We start from the raw sequence: 24,262 nt of genomic DNA, 5'->3' as shown, positions 1-24,262 counted from the left end.
ATCCTTGGATATGATGGTCTGAACCTTCGGAAAGCCAAACTCATGATTTTCTTGAGCGAGGGATGGCGGGCGTTCACGTTGTACAGATCTATCAAAGGTCTTGGGGGTCCAAAAACAGAGCTCGGGACTGACTCAACAACTTCATACCAGTCAGCTCCACGTAGTAACTGACACACTATTCGGTACTGTGAGGCTAAGAAACAGTGAGTATGGCTTGCTAAGTGCATGGATAAGCATGGAAACAAAATACACAAGCGAGATTGAAACGTAAGGGAGTGTGTCGAATGGCCAAGAATTTATCATTTCTGCCGACAGAACGTAAAGCACACGTTCAAACAAGAGGGGAACGAGCCTGGTACATCACATTGATAACATTACATGTAGGGATACGTGAGACATAATGTGATACATAAAGATACGTATCATAAACTTCCTCCATCTCCCTCCCGGGGAAGTCCGAGCAGGTAAGGACTTAGATATCCATGCATTCCATCGGCTTATGTCTGCGGTAACTGCGTCTGGTTGTTGTCGTTCCTTGGTCGCTGGGGTGTGCAGGAGACATACGGGATTAGGACGATGGTGCTGACTGACAAGGTCGCAGGGGTGGTGGTGCGGGGAATGCGATGTACCCTTAGGATCAGTGGTTTCTCCAACATCCTCTACCACTGGGGAGCTTCATGTGGTAGTTACGGTGGCGACCCATGCCTACGATTGTCCCTGCTGTGTCCCAACGCTTCGTGACGGGATCTTGTATGCGGACAGGCTCACGAAGCTTGAGAGGGGGCAGGAAGCGGCCGGTACTGTTATAGTGCTCCTCTACCTGGCAGTGTGAGCTGTCCTGCATCACATTCGTCCGCTGCGTCCTGCGATATGGGAGCGAAGGAGCGGCGGTGTGCTGGCATAGCTGTACGCAGTGGGTGACCAAGGAATAATCGTTCATACAGTCTGGTCGTTAGCCGACCCACTAGTAGTGTAACATGACAGGGACACGCTGTAGACTTGTCTTACATAAACGACTATGTCGGAGCTTTCAGAAGAGGTAAGGCAGTCCTCACTGAGGCCAGGGTTGAATGAAATATTAATAAAGGGGTGAAATATGTAAAGGAAAGAGAAAAGATTTTACGATTAATTTGATACCATTAAGACCTTAAACAGTATATACCAAAAGACAGATGGCCACTTGACACCACGCTGGATTTCGTACATCATGTAGAAGTCATAGATGACACTTGCCAGAATATCTCACTTCCCGGTGACCGGCCGTCTGGGCCGGGGCACCTCCATCAGTCCTCGGTAGAAGTTTTCATCCTCTAGGGAGCCATTACTGGCGGTCTTGATGATAAGGTGCTTCACTTGCTTCACACAGGCCTCAGCATGACCGATGCCTTGCGGGTGATGCGGTGATAAGACGTGGTGAGCCACTTCCCAACGCTTGAGGAAGGCACGAATTTCGGAGATGGAGAACTGAGGTCCACCAGCCGTGCGGAGGCGGATAAGGACGCCCAAATCAATGAAGATGCTGCGGAGAAGCTTGATGGTGCTGTGCGATGTGGCGTCCCTTCCGTACTGACCAACATGTGGTCATCCAGACAGACGATCGGCGCACAGTAGAAATTCTTTTCCTACGGGGGACAACGGGTCAGCAGAGACGTCCTCGAAAGGTCGAGATGGAAGCGGCTCATCAACGGCTCCTTTACCTGGGATGGCTGGAGGGTCTGGCACGAGTCACATGCCTGTACGATGTTCACGACGTCACTCGTGATGCCAGGCCACCACACCGTTTGCCGGGCGCGGCGCTTTGTGGCCTCTATATCTCGTGAGAATAGTGAAGGCGGGATAGAACGTTACGCCGGGATCACTGTAGCCGAAGCCAGGGCTTCATTTTCTCGCATGATACGTGGTGGTCGAGGGTTCACACTGAATCATTCCTGAGGCTGAGAAGGGAGCGGAGGGTGTGTATCGTTGTCCCTATGTTTGGGGTTAACTCAGCCAGCTAGTTCACGAGACCCTTGAACGGTCTGAGGTCCGTGATGTTGGGGGAGGTGGGGAAATCCGCAATCGTACTCACCATACCTGATTCTGTAGTCACACCCTCAGCTGTGATGCCATACCCACACAACTCGGGAGATTGGCTGACATAAACAAACTTGCTGAGATTCATGGTTATGCCGTGTTTGTGGCATCGTTGAAGGTGGACTGTGTAGGTCGAGTCCCGGACGAACACATCATCCACGACCTTTGCACGGTTGTTGATGCCTTCAAATGTGATGGCGCCACGTTTGCAAAATTCGTCCCCTATGGATACGAATCCCACAGGGCCACGTAGACTCTTGTAACATCCCCACGGAGCTACGAAGGTGGCAAACGGCTGCGCCTCCGCCGCTAGTTGTAGCTGCCAGTATCCTCGTAACACGGAGTTACGAAGGCGGCGAACGGCTGCGCCTCCGACGCTAGCGGTAGCTGCCAGTATCCTATTAACACTGAGTTATGAAGGTGGCGAAAGGCTGCGCCTTCGACGCTAGCGGAAGCTGCCAGTATCCCAGTATCGCGTCCATCGTGGTGAAATATTTGGAGTCAGGAGCGACCTCCATGATGGCGTGGCACGGTGTTGGGGCAGGGAGGACGGGTCGCAAAACTTGTTAGTTCAGCTAGGTTAGGTCCACGGTGATACGGACACCTCCCTTCTGCTTCGGTGCGACCAACGTGGAATGATACCACTATGATACCTCGTCACCTTCTGGCTGGATGCTCCCATGCTGCACTATAATGGGTGTCTGCTCGCTAGGCCAGGGGAATAGCCCGGGGCGTATGGAGTGCAAAGGGCTGCACCTCCTACAGGTGGATCTTCATGAGCGGGGCCAATCATGGACCGCAGCTGTCTTATCCTGTAGAACTCCTCTGGGTCCACCAGAAAGTCCTTGAAATCTTCCAGAAGCTCTGACGATCTCCCGCCAACTGCTCGGCGCTGGGAACATCAGGGTTAACATCGGCCGGGCATCGGTTGTGGAGCGACTTAATCTACTTCGGGTAGTTAGCAGGGATGACAGTGAGGATTGGCGTCATACCAGGAGAGCAGGGCGTCATCTGTGTCACGGTATACGTCGGTTGACACATCTAACTGGGAGAGAGCTGCCATGAATGATGCCACAGGTGACAGTTTACTGCTGTTTGCCACGAGAACCTCCTCGTCCTGCGGAGAGGAGAGGTTAGACTCGTGGAGACCAAGCTGTTGCCGCTGTCGTGGTCCGATGGCTGTCGTTTCTGCGCCGATGTCAGGCGTGCACAGTACAGCCTCTCGACGTGTCCCGTCAAGTAAAAACACTCCGACGTTGACTTTGAGCGCACGACGGTTGGCTATGGACATCACTCAGCTTCAGACGACAGGCAGCTCTACTCGTCGGCTTATTGTCTTCAAGAGATTTCTGCGAATCCTGTGGTTGCTTGCGACACACTTTCTTGAAGTGTTCCGTGTGGCCAAAATGGGAGCATTTTTTCCCCAACGCAGAACACTGCTTCTCTGGTCCTTCACGATGTAGCGCAGCACCACAGTATCATACTGCTGACGGCGTTCTGCTTGTTGCTTGCTGGTGCTACGTGTCGAGGTTGACGACTCCTCGCTGCGGCACAAGGACAGGGTGTTCGACAGTTCAGATGGAAGGTTGATGACCAGGAGTTTCTTCCCAGTTTCCTGATTCTGGATGTGTGACGTGATGAAGCGAGTCAGTAGACGAGCGTGTCTTTAGTGTACATACAACTCTGCATCGACAGTAAGCTCCCCTCATGCTGGCGGCGTTCATCCAAGCGCATCCGACGTAAGGTTACGCTGCGAAGGCGCTTGAGGTGAACCTTGATGAGCTGGAGGATGTCTTCCACACCCAAATCGGTATCCTTAGTAAACCCGATGACGTGGCCCAGAGAGACCCCCATCTCAGGTGTGAGAGAACTGAGGTGTGTTAGTTGTGGTGACTTTTCAACAGTAGCAGTTCTTCATTGTCCGACCAAGCACGAGTCAACAACTTAAATTCGCGGAGAGAGACGTTAGACGTGAGCTTGTGAGGCTGGGCATGTGGTGGCTGGTGGCGAGGTGCGCCGTCCGTGGCGTCAGGATTTCCAGCCCCTGTGGTGCCCGTACTCTGCTCGGCGACTATGGAACGGGTCAGTACACTTGTTCTTGCAACTTTCGGTGTTCGTCGTCAGCCTTGGCTGCCTGTTGAACGATAGACTTTTGCTGGACCTCCATCATGGCTGTTAATCTCTCCAGCTTGTTTGTTTCTTTGTGAAGATTGTCTCACATCTAGTATGACACAGGATTTTGCCTTTGGTGGCCCGTTCAGTGATTCCTGCTGGGGTGTGCTGATTCAACTGCAACTGTTGATTTAGAGACAACATGCCGATCCCATCCACTGATTTAGAAAAAGACACAGCAGGCTGACAGGATGTGATGACAGGATAACCCAGTAGATCCTGCCTATTGCTTTAGAAAAAAACGCAACAGGCGCAGAACGACAGTGTAGGCCTTTGGTCAGTGAGCGCTTACCACCGCCACCCAACTCTTGGACGTGACCAGGCTTGGAGTACAAGAGGCTGCATTTCCTAGTTATCGAACCAGCTAGGTACATCAGTGTATCTGGGTGGTGGAGGGTATCGTGGCAAGGTACGGAGCAGGTGTTGTATATGTTGGGTTTGGGTCCTGCAGATCAGCGATGCCGCTGGTACCGTGCAGTTTTCTCTGGCGTCCTGGATCCTGTCCTGGAGACTGTCACTTCGCAGTCAAGAAGGTAGTGTTCCGCTGGGCTTGCAGCTGGTTCCTGACAGATGGTACATTCCCCGACGACTCCGTCAACAACCTGCCAAGAACATTTGAGCCCTGGTCTTAGTTGATGAAGGTTGACTGGGGACTGTCTCGACAATGTCTTATCAATGTATGGTGGTGAACTGCCTGTGGGCATCAGGCACCGTTTGGCAGAAATGGACCCGTCGTTGAAGAAGTCATACTTCTTTTCCATGCCAAGCTCTGCTATATCTATTATGTGGTTCAAATTGCCTCAGGCTCACTGGAATGTGTATGCTTACGTTGGCTAAACGAGTGGTTGACTTGGCTGCCTCGTCCGGGATCTCATATTCCTAGATCCCTGGGTGACTCGGAAACCAAATAAGGGTGACCTGGGGATCCTGTAGCTAGAACCTCCTGGAGTGTCGCAAGGTTCGAGGTTATGAGTTTCATGTTATCTCTGAGATGTGACTGTTGCAGCGCTTGCATGACTGTCTTGGAGTCAATGTGGACTACGACGGGCTTGCAGTGTCCTGTCCATGTGTGGTACACAGCTTTGGATATCGCTATCAGCTGTTGGTAGAGCGGGGCAGCCGTCCGTTAGTCTCCCGAGGAAAGTCTGACCTTGGGTATGAACTGCCGCTCCCGACCTTCCTTCCGTCTGCTTCGTCGAGCCGTCTGTGAAGTACGATGCTGCTTGTGTTGGCGTCACAGCGGATATGGCTCTCAGGGTAAGCCTTTTCAGGGCCTCCCGCTGGACATTTGACCCACTGGCTGCGAGTGGCGTGACTGTGAAGGTGGCTGGTCGAGGAACCCACGTGGGTGGACCAGTGTACTCGTTGCTGCGGGTGTCTCCCCATGTTCCTGATGTATGAGGTCGCCTGTATATGTTGTATGGCGTTAGCCGCTACGTGTGTTCAGGAGGTTCCTCGCATCCTGCTGTCACAGTGGAGTGCGGCGCTGACTTTTCTCTTTGCAGGTGTCAGCACATCTGACTGGCAAATCTTGGCCAAGAGTCCGGCTGTCATCTGTTGGACTCGCTCTGCAAGGGGTGGCAGCTCGGTCTCCATCTGTAGGTACATATCCTGGTCCTCATGGGTGCCCCAAGCATGGTTCTGAGGACGTCGTTTCAGATGACCAACTTGGTCATGTTTTTGTTCCTCAGTCCGATGAGCGTTGGGGCGCAGTGATCTGCGAGAGGTCTGTCTGCGGCAGTGTAATATGTTAAAAGAGTGTAAATATTGGCACCCGGAACTGAACTGGTGATTGACCTCAGGATGTTGTGTCCGCTTCTGACCCTGTGTCGGACGTACTCTGGCTGTGCAATGAAGGTCAGCTTCTGGCCTAGCCACACACCAAGGTATTGATGGTGTTGGCCTAGGATACCGGTGTGTTCTGAATGGAGGGCATCCTATCAGGTGTGGCTGTGCAGAAGGCCACTGCCCTAGACTCGATTGGTCTGATCTTGAGGCCAAGTCAGTGGCTCTTACGTTTTCCAATATGACATTGAACAGTGTCGTACTGAGGATACCTCCTTACGGTGTGCAGTTTCCGAGGTTTCTGTTGTTCGATGTGACCCCCCGAAAGCGAATCCTTGCTTCTCTATGTGTTGGGTAGTCCAGTATCCATTTGAGCAGTCGACACTTTTCGACACTTCACGAGTATCCTCATGGAACTGGCCAGCTCGAAGGGCTTCTCTAAGTACAGGAAGATAACAACGGCTGGCCTGTTGTCCACTCAGCTGTTTTGTTCGTTGTGCCTCTGATTTCATTGAAGGTGAACATGTGAGGGTGTGGATGGCCGAATTTTTTCTTGAGCCTGTTAAGAGCCATCCTTTTTCTCGTCTTGACCGTGCAGTTGAGGAAGGAGATGGGTCTCTGGGCTTAGGAATGGGCTGTATGTCTGCCCTTTCCCACTCTGGTGGAAGCCTTCGTGCTGTCCAGGAAGCGTTTTTACTTGTAGTTTTAAGTCATGTTCCGCTACTCCAGCCTGGTGAAGCATGGAGTATATGATCCTATCGGACCCCGTTGCTGTGTCCCTGATCCGTTTCATTACCTTTCCGAGTTCCTACTTGTTGAAACGTCTGACTGTGTCGTCCTCTCTATTGCGGGCTTCTCGGATGATTTCTAGTCTGAAAGTCGCTATTTTCCTTTTGACTGCGTCGGGAGATTGCCTTCAGCCGCCCGGTCGGAGAAGAAGGTTGCAATTGCGGTGGGTGGGTGGCGGCAGTGCCGCTAGGCCTAATGCCTTTTTGATTAGGGCCCACATCTGGCCAACAAAGGCTCTGAGCCAGATGGTATTCTTGATTTCTTTAGTGTCTTCTCAGCGCCGACGAGCCAGCGACACCTGCCTACCCCGTCTCCTCTGAACTCACCTAACGACCAGTTTCCCCTTGCTTGCGTGGGTTGCCGGGCGTGGCAACGCAGGCTATGGGGACGAAGATTCACTGGCGCCGGAGAAACACGTTAACAACACGGGTTCCTGAGGTGGGCAGGGGCAGTGTCACCCTGGAGCCGGTACTGTCACAGCGAGAAACACCTGGGTAGGTCACGCCTGACCACAGAAGGTCGCTGATGCTCAGGGAAGGCGGATGGCACAAGCAATGTAGGTCGGCAGGGCGTTTGGATGGGCACCCCTGTCCTGTGGTGGCTTGCAATATCTTGTGTCACTGTGTCAGTCTTTTTACACCACTCTTTGATCCGACTCACTGCGCCATGTGGGAATGGTGGAACAAAGACGCTGGTGAAGACGTATAACACAAACAAGATATACAAGTGAGATTAAGAGACATAAGTGGGCGTGTCGACTGCCCGAGAACTTATCGCTTCTGCCAACAGAGCGCATGACGCTCATTCACACGAGAGGGGAAACGAGCGTAATACATTACATTATGAACATTACATGTAGGGATACATGAAACATACTATGATACATAAAGATACATAACATAAAACTTCCTCCAGGAACCTCCGACTACATTCCTCAACACCATCCAGTACTTACTACCTGACTCCTCCACTACACCAATGGTTATCTACCTCCTACAAAATACTCTACTGCCTCTGTATAATGGTTGATTGCCCACTTGGACGTTGTCGAGGTGATCCTCTACATATCACTGGACTCGGCTGTTCCCAATAGCAAACTTCCCTTCCACATTGCTCAGTGCCAGACACCCTCCCACACAACACACCATCCCTGCCCACCTGGTCTTCGACGTCGCCGCCACGATAGTCACTCCCTCGCAAAAAGATGCCTCGCTTCCGACTGCTATGGAGGAAAGGGCGGGAAAATACTACTCGTAGCCAAGTCCACCACAATAACCACGCTGGAGGCCGCTTTAAGGCGTGGCACACACTACTTCACACGATAACGAGTCGCCACTGGCTGGCAGACGAAACGGAAACAGTGCAGCATCTGGCGCCAGGGATCACCACAGCAAATGCTCCACCCACCCCTCGTCCTGGTACCGACAAACGCACCAAATCACTAGCACTCCCTCCACAGTAATTAGCTACACACTGGGCAAAACATCAGACAGTAAGAGTGAGTAATGGATGTAACGTAGTGTTTATTCACAGACTGCATCAACACCGTGGCTATAAATTAAGTGTAGAGGTTACATTGTTGTGCTTGTACGAGACCTAGCATTATACATAGCAGATCCCTCATTTGATTAAATTGTAAAATGTTATATAAACAACGTTCACATTTACATCACAGTGACAAACTGGCAATTAATGACAACGAAAATGATTCGAGTATGGAACAAATGGAGGAATGAATTAGTAATCAATTAGGGAAACTGAACTCAGTGCTTTGGTAAGGCACAACTGACATCCCGCGTACCAGAGACGAGCTCAGCACGGGGGGAAGGGTCAGTCAGTCAGTCAGTTAGTCAGTACCAGATGGGTGTAAACAATGCTCAATGTGCCGCTTGTACAGCCAGGGATTCGCCTAGCTCAGGAGCCTGAAAGATAACATCTACCACAATCCCGGGTCCCTCGTCCAGGCGGATCCCAGTTTCATTCCCTGGTTCGGGAGGATCCAAGGGCATTTACGATGAAATGTAGACACCAGGAGTGGCGTACGCAGGGCGTATATGACCCAGCGGGCAGCGTACGTACGGATCGGCTAAACCTTGAGAACGAGGTACGTCGTTACGTCTAGGACGCACATATGCGCCGTGGCAAGGGCGCGGGCCGTCAACAGTCCATACCTACGATCATGTTTCGAGGACTTGTGTCACGAGTTGATGCTCCTCCGTTCAGTGACTAGCAACACCAGAGCAACTGAGGCGGACCAGCCACTCGTTACGATGGCCGACAGGAATCACTAGCTTGCAAGTTTTGATACATAATTAGGTTAACTGCAACAATGTTGGGTCATTATGGGACTGCGCATGCATGCATTGTTGCAAACGCTCATGTATCACTGGGGTGTTTTAGTGACCGTAACCATACGTGTTGTTGCATGACACATTCTTTTCATCTCTGTGATCAGTTATAGGTATCAAAAGTAAAGAGTATTATCAGCCTCTCCCTAGCCTACAGGGGATCACGTGAGTGGTCATGGTAAACTTGGCTGTCCTCCAGCCTGGTCGAGTCACTCAACACCTTCATTACGGAGTCTCACTGAAGACATGGCATATGGGCTCCCATAACACTCTTGATTGCTCATAACCATTATTATCTAACTGATGGTGTATTTTTCGTAAGAAATTAGTCTCTTTTTATATCCAGGTATATATATATATATATATATATATATATATATATATATATATATATATATATATATATATATATATATATATATATATATATATATATATATCCCTGGGGATAGGGGAGAAAGAATACTTCCCACGTATTCCCTGCGTGTCGTAGAAGGCGACTAAAAGGGGAGGGAGCGGGGGGCTGGAAATCCTCCCCTCTCGTTTTTTTTTTTAATTTTCCAAAAGAAGGAACAGAGAATTGGGCCAGGTGAGGGTATTCCCTCAAGGCCCAGTCCTCTGTTCTTAACGCTACCTCGCTAATGCGGGAAATGGCGAATAGTTTGAAAGAAAAAGAAAATATATATATATATATATATATATATATATATATATATATATGGGAGGGTATTGATTGAGAGGGTGAAGGCATGTACAGAGCATCAGATTGGGGAAGAGCAGTGTGGTTTCAGAAGTGGTAGAGGATGTGTGGATCAGGTGTTTGCTTTGAAGAATGTATGTGAGAAATACTTAGAAAAGCAAATGGATTTGTATGTAGCATTTATGGATCTGGAGAAGGCATATGATAGAGTTGATAGAGATGCTCTATGGAAGGTTTTAAGAATATATGGTGTGGGAGGCAAGTTGTTAGAAGCAGTGAAAAGTTTTTATCGAGGATGTAAGGCATGTGTACGTGTAGGAAGAGAAGAAAGTGATTGGTTCTCAGTGAATGTAGGTTTGCTGCAGGGGTGTGTGATGTCTCCATGGTTGTTTAATTTGTTTATGGATGGGGTTGTTAGGGAGGTAAATGCAAGAGTTTTGGAAAGAGGGGCAAGTATGAAGTCTGTTGGGGATGAGAGAGATTGGGAAGTGAGTCAGTTGTTGTTCGCTGATGATACAGCGCTGGTGGCTGATTCATGTGAGAAACTGCAGAAGCTGGTGACTGAGTTTGGTAAAGAGTGTGAAAGAAGAAAGTTAAGAGTAAATGTGAATAAGAGCAAGGTTATTAGGTACAGTAGGGTTGAGGGTCAAGTCAATTGGGAGGTAAGTTTGAATGGAGAAAAACTGGAGGAAGTAAAGTGTTTTAGATATCTGGGAGTGGATCTGGCAGCGGATGGAACCATGGAAGCGGAAGTGGATCATAGGGTGGAGGAGGGGGCGAAAATCCTGGGAGCCTTGAAGAATGTGTGGAAGTCGAGAACATTATCTCGGAAAGCAAAAATGGGTATGTTTGAAGGAATAGTGGTTCCAACAATGTTGTATGGTTGCGAGGCGTGGGCTATGGATAGAGTTGGATGTGCTGGAAATGAGATGTTTGAAGACAATGTGTGGTGTGAGGTGGTTTGATCGAGTAAGTAACGTAAGGGTAAGAGAGATGTGTGGAAATAAAAAGAGCGTGGTTGAGAGAGCACAAGAGGGTGTTTTGAAATGGTTTGGGCACATGGAGAGAATGAGTGAGGAAAGATTGACCAAGAGGATATATGTGTCGGAGGTGGAGGGAACGAGGAGAAGTGGGAGACCAAATTGGAGGTAGAAAGATGGAGTGAAAAAGATTTTGTGTGATCGGGGCCTGAACATGCAGGAGGGTGAAAGGAGGGCAAGGAATAGAGTGAATTGGGTCGATGTTTTATACCGGGGTTGACGTGCTGTCAGTGGATTGAATCAGGACATGTGAAGCGTCTGGGGTAAACCATGGAAAGCTGTGTAGGTATGTATATTTGCGTGTGTGTGGACGTATGTATATACATGTGTATGGGGGTGGGTTGGGCCATTTCTTTCGTCTGTTTCCTTGCGCTACCTCGCAAACGCGGGAGACAGGGACAAAGCAAAAAAAAAAAAATATATATATATATATATATATATATATATATATATATATATATATATATATATATTTTATATATATATATATATATATATATATATATATATATATATATATATATATATATATATATATATATATATATATATGTTATCCCTGGGGATAGGGGATTAAGAATACTTCCCACGTATCCCCTGCGTGTCGTAGAAGGCGACTAAAAGGGGAGGGAGCGGGGGGCTGGAAATCCTCCCCTCTCGTTTTTTTTTCTTTTTTTTTTTTCAAAAGAAGGAACAGAGGGGGCCAGGTGAGGATATTCCAAAAAAGGCCCAGTCCTCTGTTCTTAACGCTACCTCGCTAACGCGGGAAATGGCGAATAGTTTAAAAGAAAAGATATATATATATATGTATGTTTTTCCCTTCCTATACTTGATCATTGTTTTTCGCGTCAGCGAGGTAGCGCCGGAAACATTTGGGGAACATTATGCTTCTCCAGATCCATAATTGCCACATACAAATCCATCTGTTTCTCCAAGTATTTCTCACATGCATTCTTTAAAGAAAACATCTGATCCACAAATCCTCTACCACTTCTGGAATTACGATGTTTCTCCACAATCTGATGCTCTGTAAATACCTTCACCCTCTCAATCAATACTCTCACATACTTCATACCAGGTACACTCATCAAACTTAAACCTCTGTAGTTTCACACTCACCTTTATCCCCCTTGCCTTTATACAATGACACTATACATACATTCCGCAAATCCTCAGGCACCTCACCATGATCCATACATACACACTGAAAATCATAACTTCCTAATCAACAACTTAGTCATCCCCTTTCTTATGAAATTCAACTGTAATACCATCCACTCCAGCCGCCTTGCCACATTTCATCATTCGTACGGCCTTCAGCATCTCTTCTCTCTTTAACAAACCACTCTTCATGATTCATTTTGCGTACCACACTATCATAAAACACATTCAACAATCCTTCAGAATACTCACTCCATCTCCTCCTCACTTCATCACTACCTGTTATCACTTCCACTTTCGCCCCCTCCATCGGTGTCCCATTTGTTCTCTGTTTTTCACACATTATCAACCTCCTTCCAATTTTTTCTCTCACGGATCCTCGCTCACCCCAACTCTCATCTGCCCTCTTTTTCAACCCCTGCACCTTCCATGTGACTTGCCGCTTTCTCTCATACGTCCCCCAATAATTTGGACTCCACTGTAAGTACCACCCATACGCTTCTCTTTTCGTTTTCAACAGCAACTTTAATTCTTCATCCCACCATTACCCTTTCCAATCTGACTACATGCACCTCACGCGGATGACAGCACTGCTTCCCTAAATACTTCCCATTGCTCATCCACTCCCCCTGTTTCACTACACACTCAATCTCTGCTGGTATTCCTTCACATGTCTCGTTTTCAAGCTTACGCTCTGCACTCTCTTCTCACCAATACTGTTTCTTCTTCCCAGAAAATCTCAACAAATCGTAACCTTCGCTAACATAAGATAAAGATCATACAATCCATCAGTTGCCCCTCTGCACATTTACATCCATGTCTTTTTTCAGCATGTTAATTAATATGTAACCAATTATATATATATATATATGTATATATATATATATATATATATATATATATATATATATATATATATATATATATATATATATGTATATATATATATATATATATATATATATATATATATATATATATATATATATATATATATATATATATATTTTATTTATATTTTATTTATTCATATATATATATATATATATATATATATATATATATATATATATATATATATATATTCATACTATTCGCCATTTCCCGCGTTAGCAAGGTAGCGTTAAGAACAGAGGACTAGACCTTTGAGGGAATATCCTCACCTGGCCCCCTTCTCTGTTCCTTCTTTTGGAAAATTAAAAAAAAAACTGAGAGGGGAGGATTTCCAGCCCCCCGCTCCCTTCCCTTTTAGTCGCCTTCTACGACACGCAGGGAATACGTGGGAGGTATTCTTTCTCCCCTATCCCCAGGGATAATGTATATATATATATATATATATATATATATATATATATATATATATATATATATATATATATATATATATAAATATATATATATATTTATATATATATATATATATATATATATATATATATATATATATATATATATATATATATATATACATTATCCCTGGGGATAGGGGAGAAAGAATACCTCCCACGTATTCCCTGCGTGTCGTAGAAGGCGACTAAAAGGGAAGGGAGCGGGGGGCTGGAAATCCTCCCCTCTCAGTTTTTTTTTTAATTTTCCAAAAGAAGGAACAGAGAAGGGGGCCAGGTGAGGATATTCCCTCAAAGGTCTAGTCCTCTGTTCTTAACGCTACCTTGCTAACGCGTGTGTGGACGTGTGTATGTACATGTGTATGGGGGGGGGGGGGGGGGGTTGGGCCATTTCTTTCGTCTGTTTCCTTGCGCTACCTCGCAAACGCGGGAGACAGCGACAAAGTATAAAAAAAAAAAAAAAAAAAAAAAAAATATATATATATGCGTTTATATATATATATATATATATATATATATATATATATATATATATATATATATATATATATATATATATATATATATATATATATATATATATATATGCGTTTATATATATATATATATATATATATATATATATATATATATATATATATATATATGTATGCATATATATATGCATATATATATGCGGAAGTGAATCATAGGGTGGGGGATGGGGCGAAAATTCTGGGAGCCTTGAAGAATGTGTGGAAGTCGAGAACACTATCTCGGAAAGCAAAAATGGGTATGTTTGAAGGAATAGTGGTTCCAACAATGTTGTACGGTTGCGAGGCGTGGGCTATGGATAGAGTTGTGCGCAGGAGGATGGATGTGCTGGAAATGAGATGTTTGAGGACAATGTGTGGTGTGAGGTGGTTTGATCGAGTAAGTAACGTAAGGGTAAGAGAGATGTGTGGAAATAAAAAGAGTGTGGTTTAGAGAGCATAAGAGGGTGTTTTGAAATGGTTTGGGCACATGGAGAGAATGAGTGAGGAAAGATTGACCAAGAGGATATATGTGTCGGAGGTGGAGGGAACGAGGAGAAGTGGGAGACCAAATTGGAGGTGGAAAGATGGAGTGAAAAAGATTTTGAGTGATCGGGGCCTGAACATGCAGGAGGGTGAAAGGAGGGCAAGGAATAGAGTGAATTGGATCGATGTGGTATACCGGGGTTGACGTGCTGTCAGTGGATTGAATCAGGACATGTGAAGCGTCTGGGGTAAATCATGGAAAGCTGTGTAGGTATGTATATTTGCGTGTGTGGACGTATGTATATACATGTGTATGGGGGTGGGTTGGGCCATTTCTTTCGTCTGTTTCCTTACGCTACCTCGCAAACGCGGGAGACTGCGGCAAAAAAAAAGAAAAAAAAAAAAAAATATATATATATATATATATATATATATATATATATATATATATATATATATATGCATATATATATATATATATATATATATATATATATATATATATATATATATATATATATATATATATATATATATATATATATATATACATATATATATATATATATATATATATATATATATATATATATATATATATATATGCATATATATATGCATATATATATGTATATATATATATATATATATATATATATATATATATATATATATATATATATATATATATATATATTATTTATTTTTTATTATACTTTGTCGCTGTCTCCCGCGTTTGCGAGGTAGCGCAAGGAAACAGACGAAAGAAATGGCCCAAACCCCCCCATACACATGTATATACATACGTCCACACACGCAAATATACATACCTACACAGCTTTCCATGGTTTACCCCAGACGCTTCACATGCCTTGATTCAATCCACTGACAGCACGTCAACCCCGGTATACCACATCGCTCCAATTCACTCTATTCCTTGCCCTCCTTTCACCCTCCTGCATGTTCAGGCTCCGATCACACAAAATCTTTTTCACTCCATCTTTCCACCTCCAATTTGGTCTCCCTCTTCTCCTCGTTCCCTCCACCTCCGACACATATATCCTCTTGGTCAATCTTTCCTCACTCATTCTCTCCATGTGCCCAAACCACTTCAAAACACAAAGGGGATAAGAGTGAGTGCTCAAATTACAGAGGTATAAGTTTGTTGAGTATTCCTGGTAAATTATATGGGAGGGTATTGATTGAGAGGGTGAAGGCATGTACAGAGCATCAGATTGGGGAAGAGCAGTGTGGTTTCAGAAGTGGTAGTGGATGTGTGGATCAGGTGTTTGCTTTGAAGAATGTATGTGAGAAATACTTAGAAAAGCAAATGGATTTGTATGTAGCATTTATGGATCTGGAGAAGGCATATGATAGAGTTGATAGAGATGCTCTGTGGAAGGTATTAAGAATATATGGTGTGGGAGGAAAGTTGTTAGAAGCAGTGAAAAGTTTTTATCGAGGATGTAAGGCATGTGTACGTGTAGGAAGAGAGGAAAGTGATTGGTTCTCAGTGAATGTAGGTTTGCGGCAGGGGTGTGTGATGTCTCCATGGTTGTTTAATTTGTTTATGGATGGGGTTGTTAGGGAGGTAAATGCAAGAGTTTTGGAAAGAGGGGCAAGTATGAAGCCTGTTGGGGATGAGAGAGCTTGGGAAGTGAGTCAGTTGTTGTTCGCTGATGATACAGCGCTGGTGGCTGATTCATGTGAGAAACTGCAGAAGCTGGTGACTGAGTTTGGTAAAGTGTGTGGAAGAAGAAAGTTAAGAGTGAATGTGAATAAGAGCAAGGTTATTAGGTACAGTAGGGTTGAGGGTCAAGTCAATTGGGAGGTGAGTTTGAATGGAGAAAAACTGGAGGAAGCGAAGTGTTTTAGATATCTGGGAGTGGATCTGGCAGCGGATGGAACCATGGAAGCGGAAGTGGATCATAGGGTGGGGGAGGGGGCGAAAATTCTGGGGGCCTTGAAGAATGTGTGGAAGTCGAGAACATTATCTCGGAAAGCAAAAATGGGTATGTTTGAAGGAATAGTGGTTCCAACAATGTTGTATGGTTGCGAGGCGTGGGCTATGGATAGAGTTGTGCGCAGGAGGATGGATGTGCTGGAAATGAGATGTTTGAGGACAATGTGTGGTGTGAGGTGGTTTGATCGAGTGAGTAACGTAAGGGTAAGAGAGATGTGTGGAAATAAAAAGAGCGTGGTTGAGAGAGCAGAAGAGGGTGTTTTGAAGTGGTTTGGGCACATGGAGAGGATGAGTGAGGAAAGATTGACCAAGAGGATATATGTGTCGGAGGTGTAGGGAACGAGGAGAAGAGGGAGACCAAATTGGAGGTGGAAAGATGGAGTGAAAAAGATTTTGTGTGATCGGGACCTGAACATGCAGGAGGGTGAAAGGAGGGCAAGGAATAGAGTGAATTGGAGCGATGTGGTATACCGGGGTTGACGTGCTGTCAGTGGATTGAATCAAGGCATGTGAAGCGTCTGGGGTAAACCATGGAAAGCTGTGTAGGTATGCATATTTGCGTGTGTGGACGTATGTATATACATGTGTATGGGGGGGGGGGTTGGGCCATTTCTTTCGTCTGTTTCCTTGCGCTACCTCGCAAACGCGGGAGACAGCGACAAAGTATAATAAAAATATATAGATATATATATATATATATATATATATATATATATATATATATATATATATATATATATATATATATATATATATATATTAGTTTCCAGAATATATTGACACAATGTGTATCAATGCTAGCACCAGCATCATACAATTTTCCCTCTACATTTTCATTCACATCTCAAATTCCGCAACATGACCTCTGGCCCCTCCTCCAGACATGCTGTACCCTGGCAACAACACCATCATCACGCTGACCGAACACCTCCAGCAACCTGTCGACTGCGACCTCGACCTCAGCTTCTACCCGTTCGACGTGCACGAGTGCGACCTGCCGTTGGTACTGGTGCCGCACGCCAAACGCCACGCCCGGCTCGTCATCGGCAACAACGGCGCCAGGTACACGGGCATCAAAGGTCTCTCTCACTTCATAGTTGACCAAGCCAAGCTCAAGAACCAGGACGCCCAGGTGAGTACTCATACTTTGCTGGTCTAATGTTAAATAATAAAAGCAGGGTCAGTAACGACACCTGATACACCAAGTAAAAAAATTAAATGTTAAATATTGAATAATAATAATAATAATAATAATAATAATAATAATAATAATAATAATAATAATAATATTAACAATAATAATAACAACAATAATAATAATAATAATAATAATAATAACAATAATAATAATAATAATAATAATAATAATAATAATAATAACCAATCGATAAATACAAAAACAAAAATGTCATACAGCAAATACTGATAATAACAATATAAATTCTTATGCTTATTAAAGGTAACAGCAACAATAATAATGAAACATATATCTGTAGTTCACGATTCCAGCTGAAAAAGAAAAAAAAACTTACAATGGAATTTAAGAATCTTTTCATATACCGAAACGAACATTTGTAGCAATCTAAATAACTGCAACGCATTCTCTTTTATGAATGAAATCGGTAAATCTAAAAATACAATGGCACAACGAGAAACCAAATGTACAAAATTCAGGGAAGCATAGAGTTGCATGACCCAAATGAGCTTCGAACATTAATGTCAATAAACAGTGTAAACTTCGTGTTGAACTACGCGCCATCGTTAAAATGTTGTGGTCACAGACATTTGCTTGATATTTTTTTGCCTTGGTGATCGGGGAGGACCAGGCTTCCCGGTAGAAACGGCTGGCTGGTCAGCAGGCTGATGCCACTTACGTAAAACCTTCCCCGATGTTCTTTTTAATGTCTTACTCGGAAGGGAAAAAAATATATTACTGAGATACCTGCGTTTATTTGGTGGAACCTCTCTCTCTCTCTCTCTCTCTCTCTCTCTCTCTCTCTCTATATATATATATATATATATATATATATATATATATATATATATATATATATATATATATATATCATTATCATCATTATCCTACTTAACCGCCGTTTCCTGCGTTAGCGAGGTAGCGCAAGGAAACACGAGGAATGGCCCAATCCACCCACATACACGTGTATATACAAAAACGCCCACACACGCACATACACATACATATACATTGCAACGTATACATACATATACATACATAAACATATATACACATGTATATGTCCATATTTGTTGCCTTCATCCATTCTCGTCGCCACCCCGCCACACACGAAATAGCATTCCCCTCCTCCCCCCATCCCCCTCCAGCGAGGCAGCGCCATGAACAGACAAAAAAAGGCCACATTCGTTCACACTCAGTCTCTAGCTGTCATGTGTAATGCACCGAAACCACAGCTCCCTTTCCACATCCAGGCCCCACAGACCTTTCCATGGTGAGACGAAGGGTATTCGAGAATATAGTATTCGAATAGTTATTTCGTATTAGCCAGGCCCATAGCCTAGCGGTTAGCATTCCCGCCTCTTGCACAGGGGTCCCGGGTTCGATCCTGGCTGTTGGAGGTTTGTATGTTCTATGAAGGTGCGCGTTTCTATGCACTATGTTCGTATATATATATATATATATATAAAAGGTGTGTGTATTCGTTTTTGTCTGGACTAATTTTCATAAGGATATAAAAAAAAATTCCCTTTTCGCACCGGAAAACAATATCAATGTCAATAGCGAGCGGATCCAAACTGTACCTATCCTCAAATTTGCACCAGTGTGTGGAAGAAGAAAGTTAAGAGTAAATGTGAATAAGAGCAAGGTTATTAGGTACAGTAGGGTTGAGGGTCAAGTCAATTGGGAGGTGAGTTTGAATGGAGAAAAACTGGAGGAAGTGAAGTGTTTTAGATATCTGGGAGTGGATCTGGCAGCGGATGGAACCATGGAAGCGGAAGTGGATCATAGGGTGGGGGAGGGGGCGAAAATTCTGGGGGCCTTGAAGAATGTGTGGAAGTCGAGAACATTATCTCGGAAAGCAAAAATGGGTATGTTTGAAGGAATAGTGGTTCCAACAATGTTGTATGGTTGCGAGGCGTGGGCTATGGATAGAGTTGTGCGCAGGAGGATGGATGTGCTGGAAATGAGATGTTTGAGGACAATGTGTGGTGTGAGGTGGTTTGATCGAGTGAGTAACGTAAGGGTAAGAGAGATGTGTGGAAATAAAAAGAGCGTGGTTGAGAGAGCAGAAGAGGGTGTTTTGAAGTGGTTTGGGCACATGGAGAGGATGAGTGAGGAAAGATTGACCAAGAGGATATATGTGTCGGAGGTGGAGGGAGCAAGGAGAAGAGGGAGACCAAATTGGAGGTGGAAAGATGGAGTGAAAAAGATTTTGTGTGATCGGGGCCTGAACATGCAGGAGGGTGAAAGGAGGGCAAGGAATAGAGTGAATTGGAGCGATGTGGTATACCGTGGTTGACGTGCTGTCAGTGGATTGAATCAAGGCATGTGAAGCGTCTGGGGTAAACCATGGAAAGCTGTGTAGGCATGTATATTTGCGTGTGTGGACGTATGTATATACATGTGTATGGGGGTGGGTTGGGCCATTTCTTTCGTTCGTTTCCTTGCGCTACCTCGCAAACGCGGGAGACAGCGACAAAGTATAAAAAAAAAAAAAAATCTAAGCGAGTGATCTTTACTGCTAGTGTAGAGAATACAATAATAACTGCACTGCGTGATATGGAGCATTACCGATATATTTCATATGTTTAAATCAAGATTTTGGGTATATGATCACATGAGCATTTCTTTATCCTGGAAAATTCTGAATAGGATTAGTGGAAATGTTTTCAGGCCTCAGCCCTGCTTGCTTTTAAATTAGGCATATACAAGAGCTGGAACCTCGCTGAATATCTCAAAGCCTCTCAGTTCACTATAATAATAATAATAATAATAATAATAATAATAATAATAATAATAATATTAATAATAATGAAAATTGTTTCTCTCCTGGCGTGGTGCAGCTAGGCGGGCGTGTGCACAGCGGTGTGGTACTGCAGGTGCGGCTCTCACGTCGACCAGCGTACACAGTGCTGGCGGTGTTCATGCCTTCCTTCCTGCTCCTGGGGGTGAGCACCGGCTCCCTCTGGATGTCCCTCAAGACGCCGGCACGCCTCATCATCAGCTGTTCGGTGGTAGGGGCCTTCCTCATGATGTGGCTCATCACAGCCATCACAAGCCCCTCCACTGGGAAAGTCAAGGCAGTGGACGCCTGGCTGTGCTTCTGCACGATCCACGCCCTCTTACACGCCACCATGCACGTGCTGCTGGAGATCTTCTCTCAGGAAGGATGCGTGCAACAACTCTTCTCGCGGGTGGTAACGCGGCCCACCTCCAGGATGCGCGAGGTGAAGCCTCTCGACTCTGGCAGTAGCATATACGACGACGTGGTGATGCACATGGCAGAGACCGAGCACACCTGGACTGTCAACTACTGGATCACTTTCATTGCTCGCGTCGTCTCGCCGATCCTTGTTGTGCTCTTCAACATCGCTTACTGGCCCTTCGTCTTCTACTTCAACACCAACTCTCTGCCATAACATCTCACGACTCCGCCCACTAGCCCTCCATTTTGTACTTCATCATCAACCTTTAATCAAATATCCCATTACATCCATCTTAACTCCGTCTTCTCTTTCATCAAAGTTCTTTGCAAAACCTCACAACTTCATCTACGGGCATTTCATATTCTCTTTCATCATCAACCTGCTACCTTCACAACTCACAAAAATCTGTAAATAGAACTACCAAAAAGGTATGATAATCGTATAGAGAAAATACAAACTCCGTCAATGTATATACAGATCAATGTAACAAATATTATTATCATTAATAAATGTAATATTTCATGATACATCCCAATTATGCTCAGTCCTAGATGATAATTAATCGTAATTACTGTCCTGTCATTGTTATATGTATGTCTATACAGAACACATACCATGCGTCATCGAAATCATCCCAAGGAATTATTCAGCGGAAACCACGTATTACAGACAGCATATTTTCATAAGTAAAAGTTATTTTTCTTTCTTTCTTTCATAATATTCGCCATTTCCCGCATTAGCGAGGTAGCGTTGAGAACAGAGGACTGGGCCCTTGAGGGAATATCCTCACCTGGGCCCCTTCTCTGTTCCCTCTTTTGGAAAATTAAAAAAAAAAGTGAGAGGGGAGGATTTCCAGCCCCCCGCTCCCTCCCCTTTTAGTCGCCTTCTACGACACGCAGGGAATACGTGGGAAGTATTCTTTCTCCCCTATCCCCAGGGATATATATATATATATATATATATATATATATATATATATATATATATATATATATATATATATATATATATATATATATATATATATATATCCAAACACTCATTTAGAAAATGTTAACTAGATGAAAATGCTTTCCCTGAAAGTGACGCCACATGTCAGTCTCGTACATTATTGTAAATTCAACCTGATGGAAGTATTTCGTCCTCGGTTGGTGGCCTTTGGCCTATTACATGCCAGGGTCAATTATGTTATAAGCAATCACAATATCTCGGACACCTTCTTCATGTGTTTAAAATACTTCTATGGCCATGTAAGGCCCTTAATCATCTCAAAAGCAACACAATATCATGGCCGTCGGTAAAACTTAAGTTATGGCAAGCACTTTTGTTGTAAAGTTATAAATCCAACAATCTAAAACCCTCCCCCCCCCAAAAAAAGGGGTTTAGAACGTACACTGGGTAAAAAAAAAAAAATATCGGTGCACAATGGATCCGATGCCCTCTGTAATGATTCGATCAGCTCCTGATGTTGTGGGAGGGTTGGTACGCCTGGCTGTGACTGGTCGATCAGGTGTGAACCACACAGCGAACATTGCCAGACCTACGATAAGGTTCATAGTTCCATTACCCGACTTATAGAGCACACCACACAGTGGTATTTCAGCTACCAAAGTCATTGTCGGTCACCAATGCCATGGTCATGCCCGTCACGATGAAAACCTCACAGGCAACACGAACAGCTACTGTAGCCCTCCATAATGAAGGCTGCAGAAGCGTCTGCTACATTGCCAGGAAGTCTGGTGTTCACCGAATAGAGCATCCCGGTGGATTGGACGACATGCTGAAATAGGTGCTACAGACAACAGTCTCAATGAGTATAAAACATTATATATTATTCATATAAACATAACATTCCCTATATATTTGGCAGGATAAGTCCATAGTTGCCCACCTGGCACCCTCCTGACATCAGGGATACCAATGTGTAGCAGCTTAGACTCTAAATTCTCCGTATCCTTTGGATGGTGTATCTAATGTTTTACACATGTTGAGCATCGATACTTTTTATTGTTTTTGACCCAGTGTACGTTGTATGATTTACATTACAAGGTATCAGATCTTTCTGCGCATGTGTACGATTCATGTCTACCATAACCCAGTGTAAACGCGCACATAAGTGTAAAGCAATAATATATTACGTACATGTACGGGTTCCCGTGTTACAGTTGGCAGCGATGCAAACGCTGAGTCGGTCTCGCATAGGTTCAAATCCTGGGAGCGCATGTGAACTTGTGTGATTGTACAGGTGTGGACAAATACGACCAATTAAATGTTGATGTAATTATCACCTTGTGTAATCTATTATGTGCATGGAAGGATTAAGATGTTTAAATAAAACAGTGCTGGGGCGGACTGGAGAGGAACATGATCCTCGCCTAATACTGTATATACTTCCAGACAAAATTAATCCTAGGTTAAGTTAGATAACAAATATTTACAGTTGGTGGAATATGATCGTGGATACTGTTCACCTTTTTTTTTTCATTTCACTGAAATGTCAAATCACCTATTTGTAAAAATCCAACCTACGTTACATTGTGCTTGGATAAGTTTAGATAATATGATAATTTGATGATAGTTTTCTACATAATGAACTATACACGTCAGAATATGTCAGCATTTATGGAAGAGGTAACGTGCTCTGGCTGGGGTTCTGGCCAGCCTGATGTATGTGGGACTTGAAGGATGATGGGGGGGGGGGGGGGGGGGGGGGGGCAGGATGGCTGAGTGCCGGCACATTAGAGCTCGGCGACTGGAGGAGGCAGGTACCTACCTCCCCTGCTGGAGTGGTTGTGGCTACGCAGTATGGGCCATCACAACAACCAACGCAGCACTTGATGTAAGGTATATTACCTAAATGTTATGTTAATAAACCTTAGATAGAGCGAACGATCTTTTTCAAACCTAACCTAATGCGCTTCTACGTCGTCCAGCGTTCTGTATGAAGTCTTATAAATGGGAGCACTACAGACTAAATATATGTTGATTAACCCCAGTTTATAGCTAGTTGGTCAATCAGCGATCAGGACTGGATAATGTAAGGGTAACTGAAACGTGTGATATCATGTCCAGCCAGCCTGCGCTGGAGCCGGGATGGTTTGGTTTCTCGAAGTGTATGCATTCCTCTCTCTGGCCCTGACTGGTAGCTAGTTCACCAAGAGACAACGATTCATCATGAGGGGAAATCAGCGGAAAGCCACCTTTAGATAACTTAACAAGGTTTGTCGACACGAATAATTAAAGGAAAAAAGTTCCGAAAATACTGATTCCTCCTCCTCCAACCCCAATAAATGTGCGTTTTTTTTTTATCTACCCTATTAATTCGGTATCATATTACAAGGTACGTACATGTAATAACCTGTAGGAATGGTAGTTTATATATTCTTTAAAAAAATTACAATTCTAATTCATCTTTAAATCATCCTATGTACCTAGTGACCAACTTTTCATCACGTTACATAGTCCTCTGAAATGTGTAAATGA

General features: G+C 44.4%; 1 protein-coding gene across 1 annotated transcript in view; it reads left to right on the top strand.

Moving 5' to 3' along the window:
* Positions 1–21,306, top strand: part of LOC139753984 (uncharacterized) — a 167,335-nt gene extending 146,029 nt beyond the window's left edge. Inside the window, exons 5-6 of the mRNA XM_071670945.1 lie at positions 17,257–17,507; positions 20,417–21,306. Of these exons, the coding sequence (XP_071527046.1) occupies positions 17,257–17,507; positions 20,417–20,992 (827 nt within the window). The 3' untranslated portion in view covers positions 20,993–21,306. The remainder of the gene's footprint in view (positions 1–17,256; positions 17,508–20,416) is intronic.
* The last annotated feature ends 2,956 nt before the right edge of the window (positions 21,307–24,262 follow it).

Source organism: Panulirus ornatus, chromosome 16 (assembly GCF_036320965.1).
Source record: "Panulirus ornatus isolate Po-2019 chromosome 16, ASM3632096v1, whole genome shotgun sequence".
In the NCBI taxonomy this organism is placed as follows: domain Eukaryota; kingdom Metazoa; phylum Arthropoda; class Malacostraca; order Decapoda; family Palinuridae; genus Panulirus; species Panulirus ornatus.
This window is presented reverse-complemented; position numbering and strand designations above follow the sequence as displayed.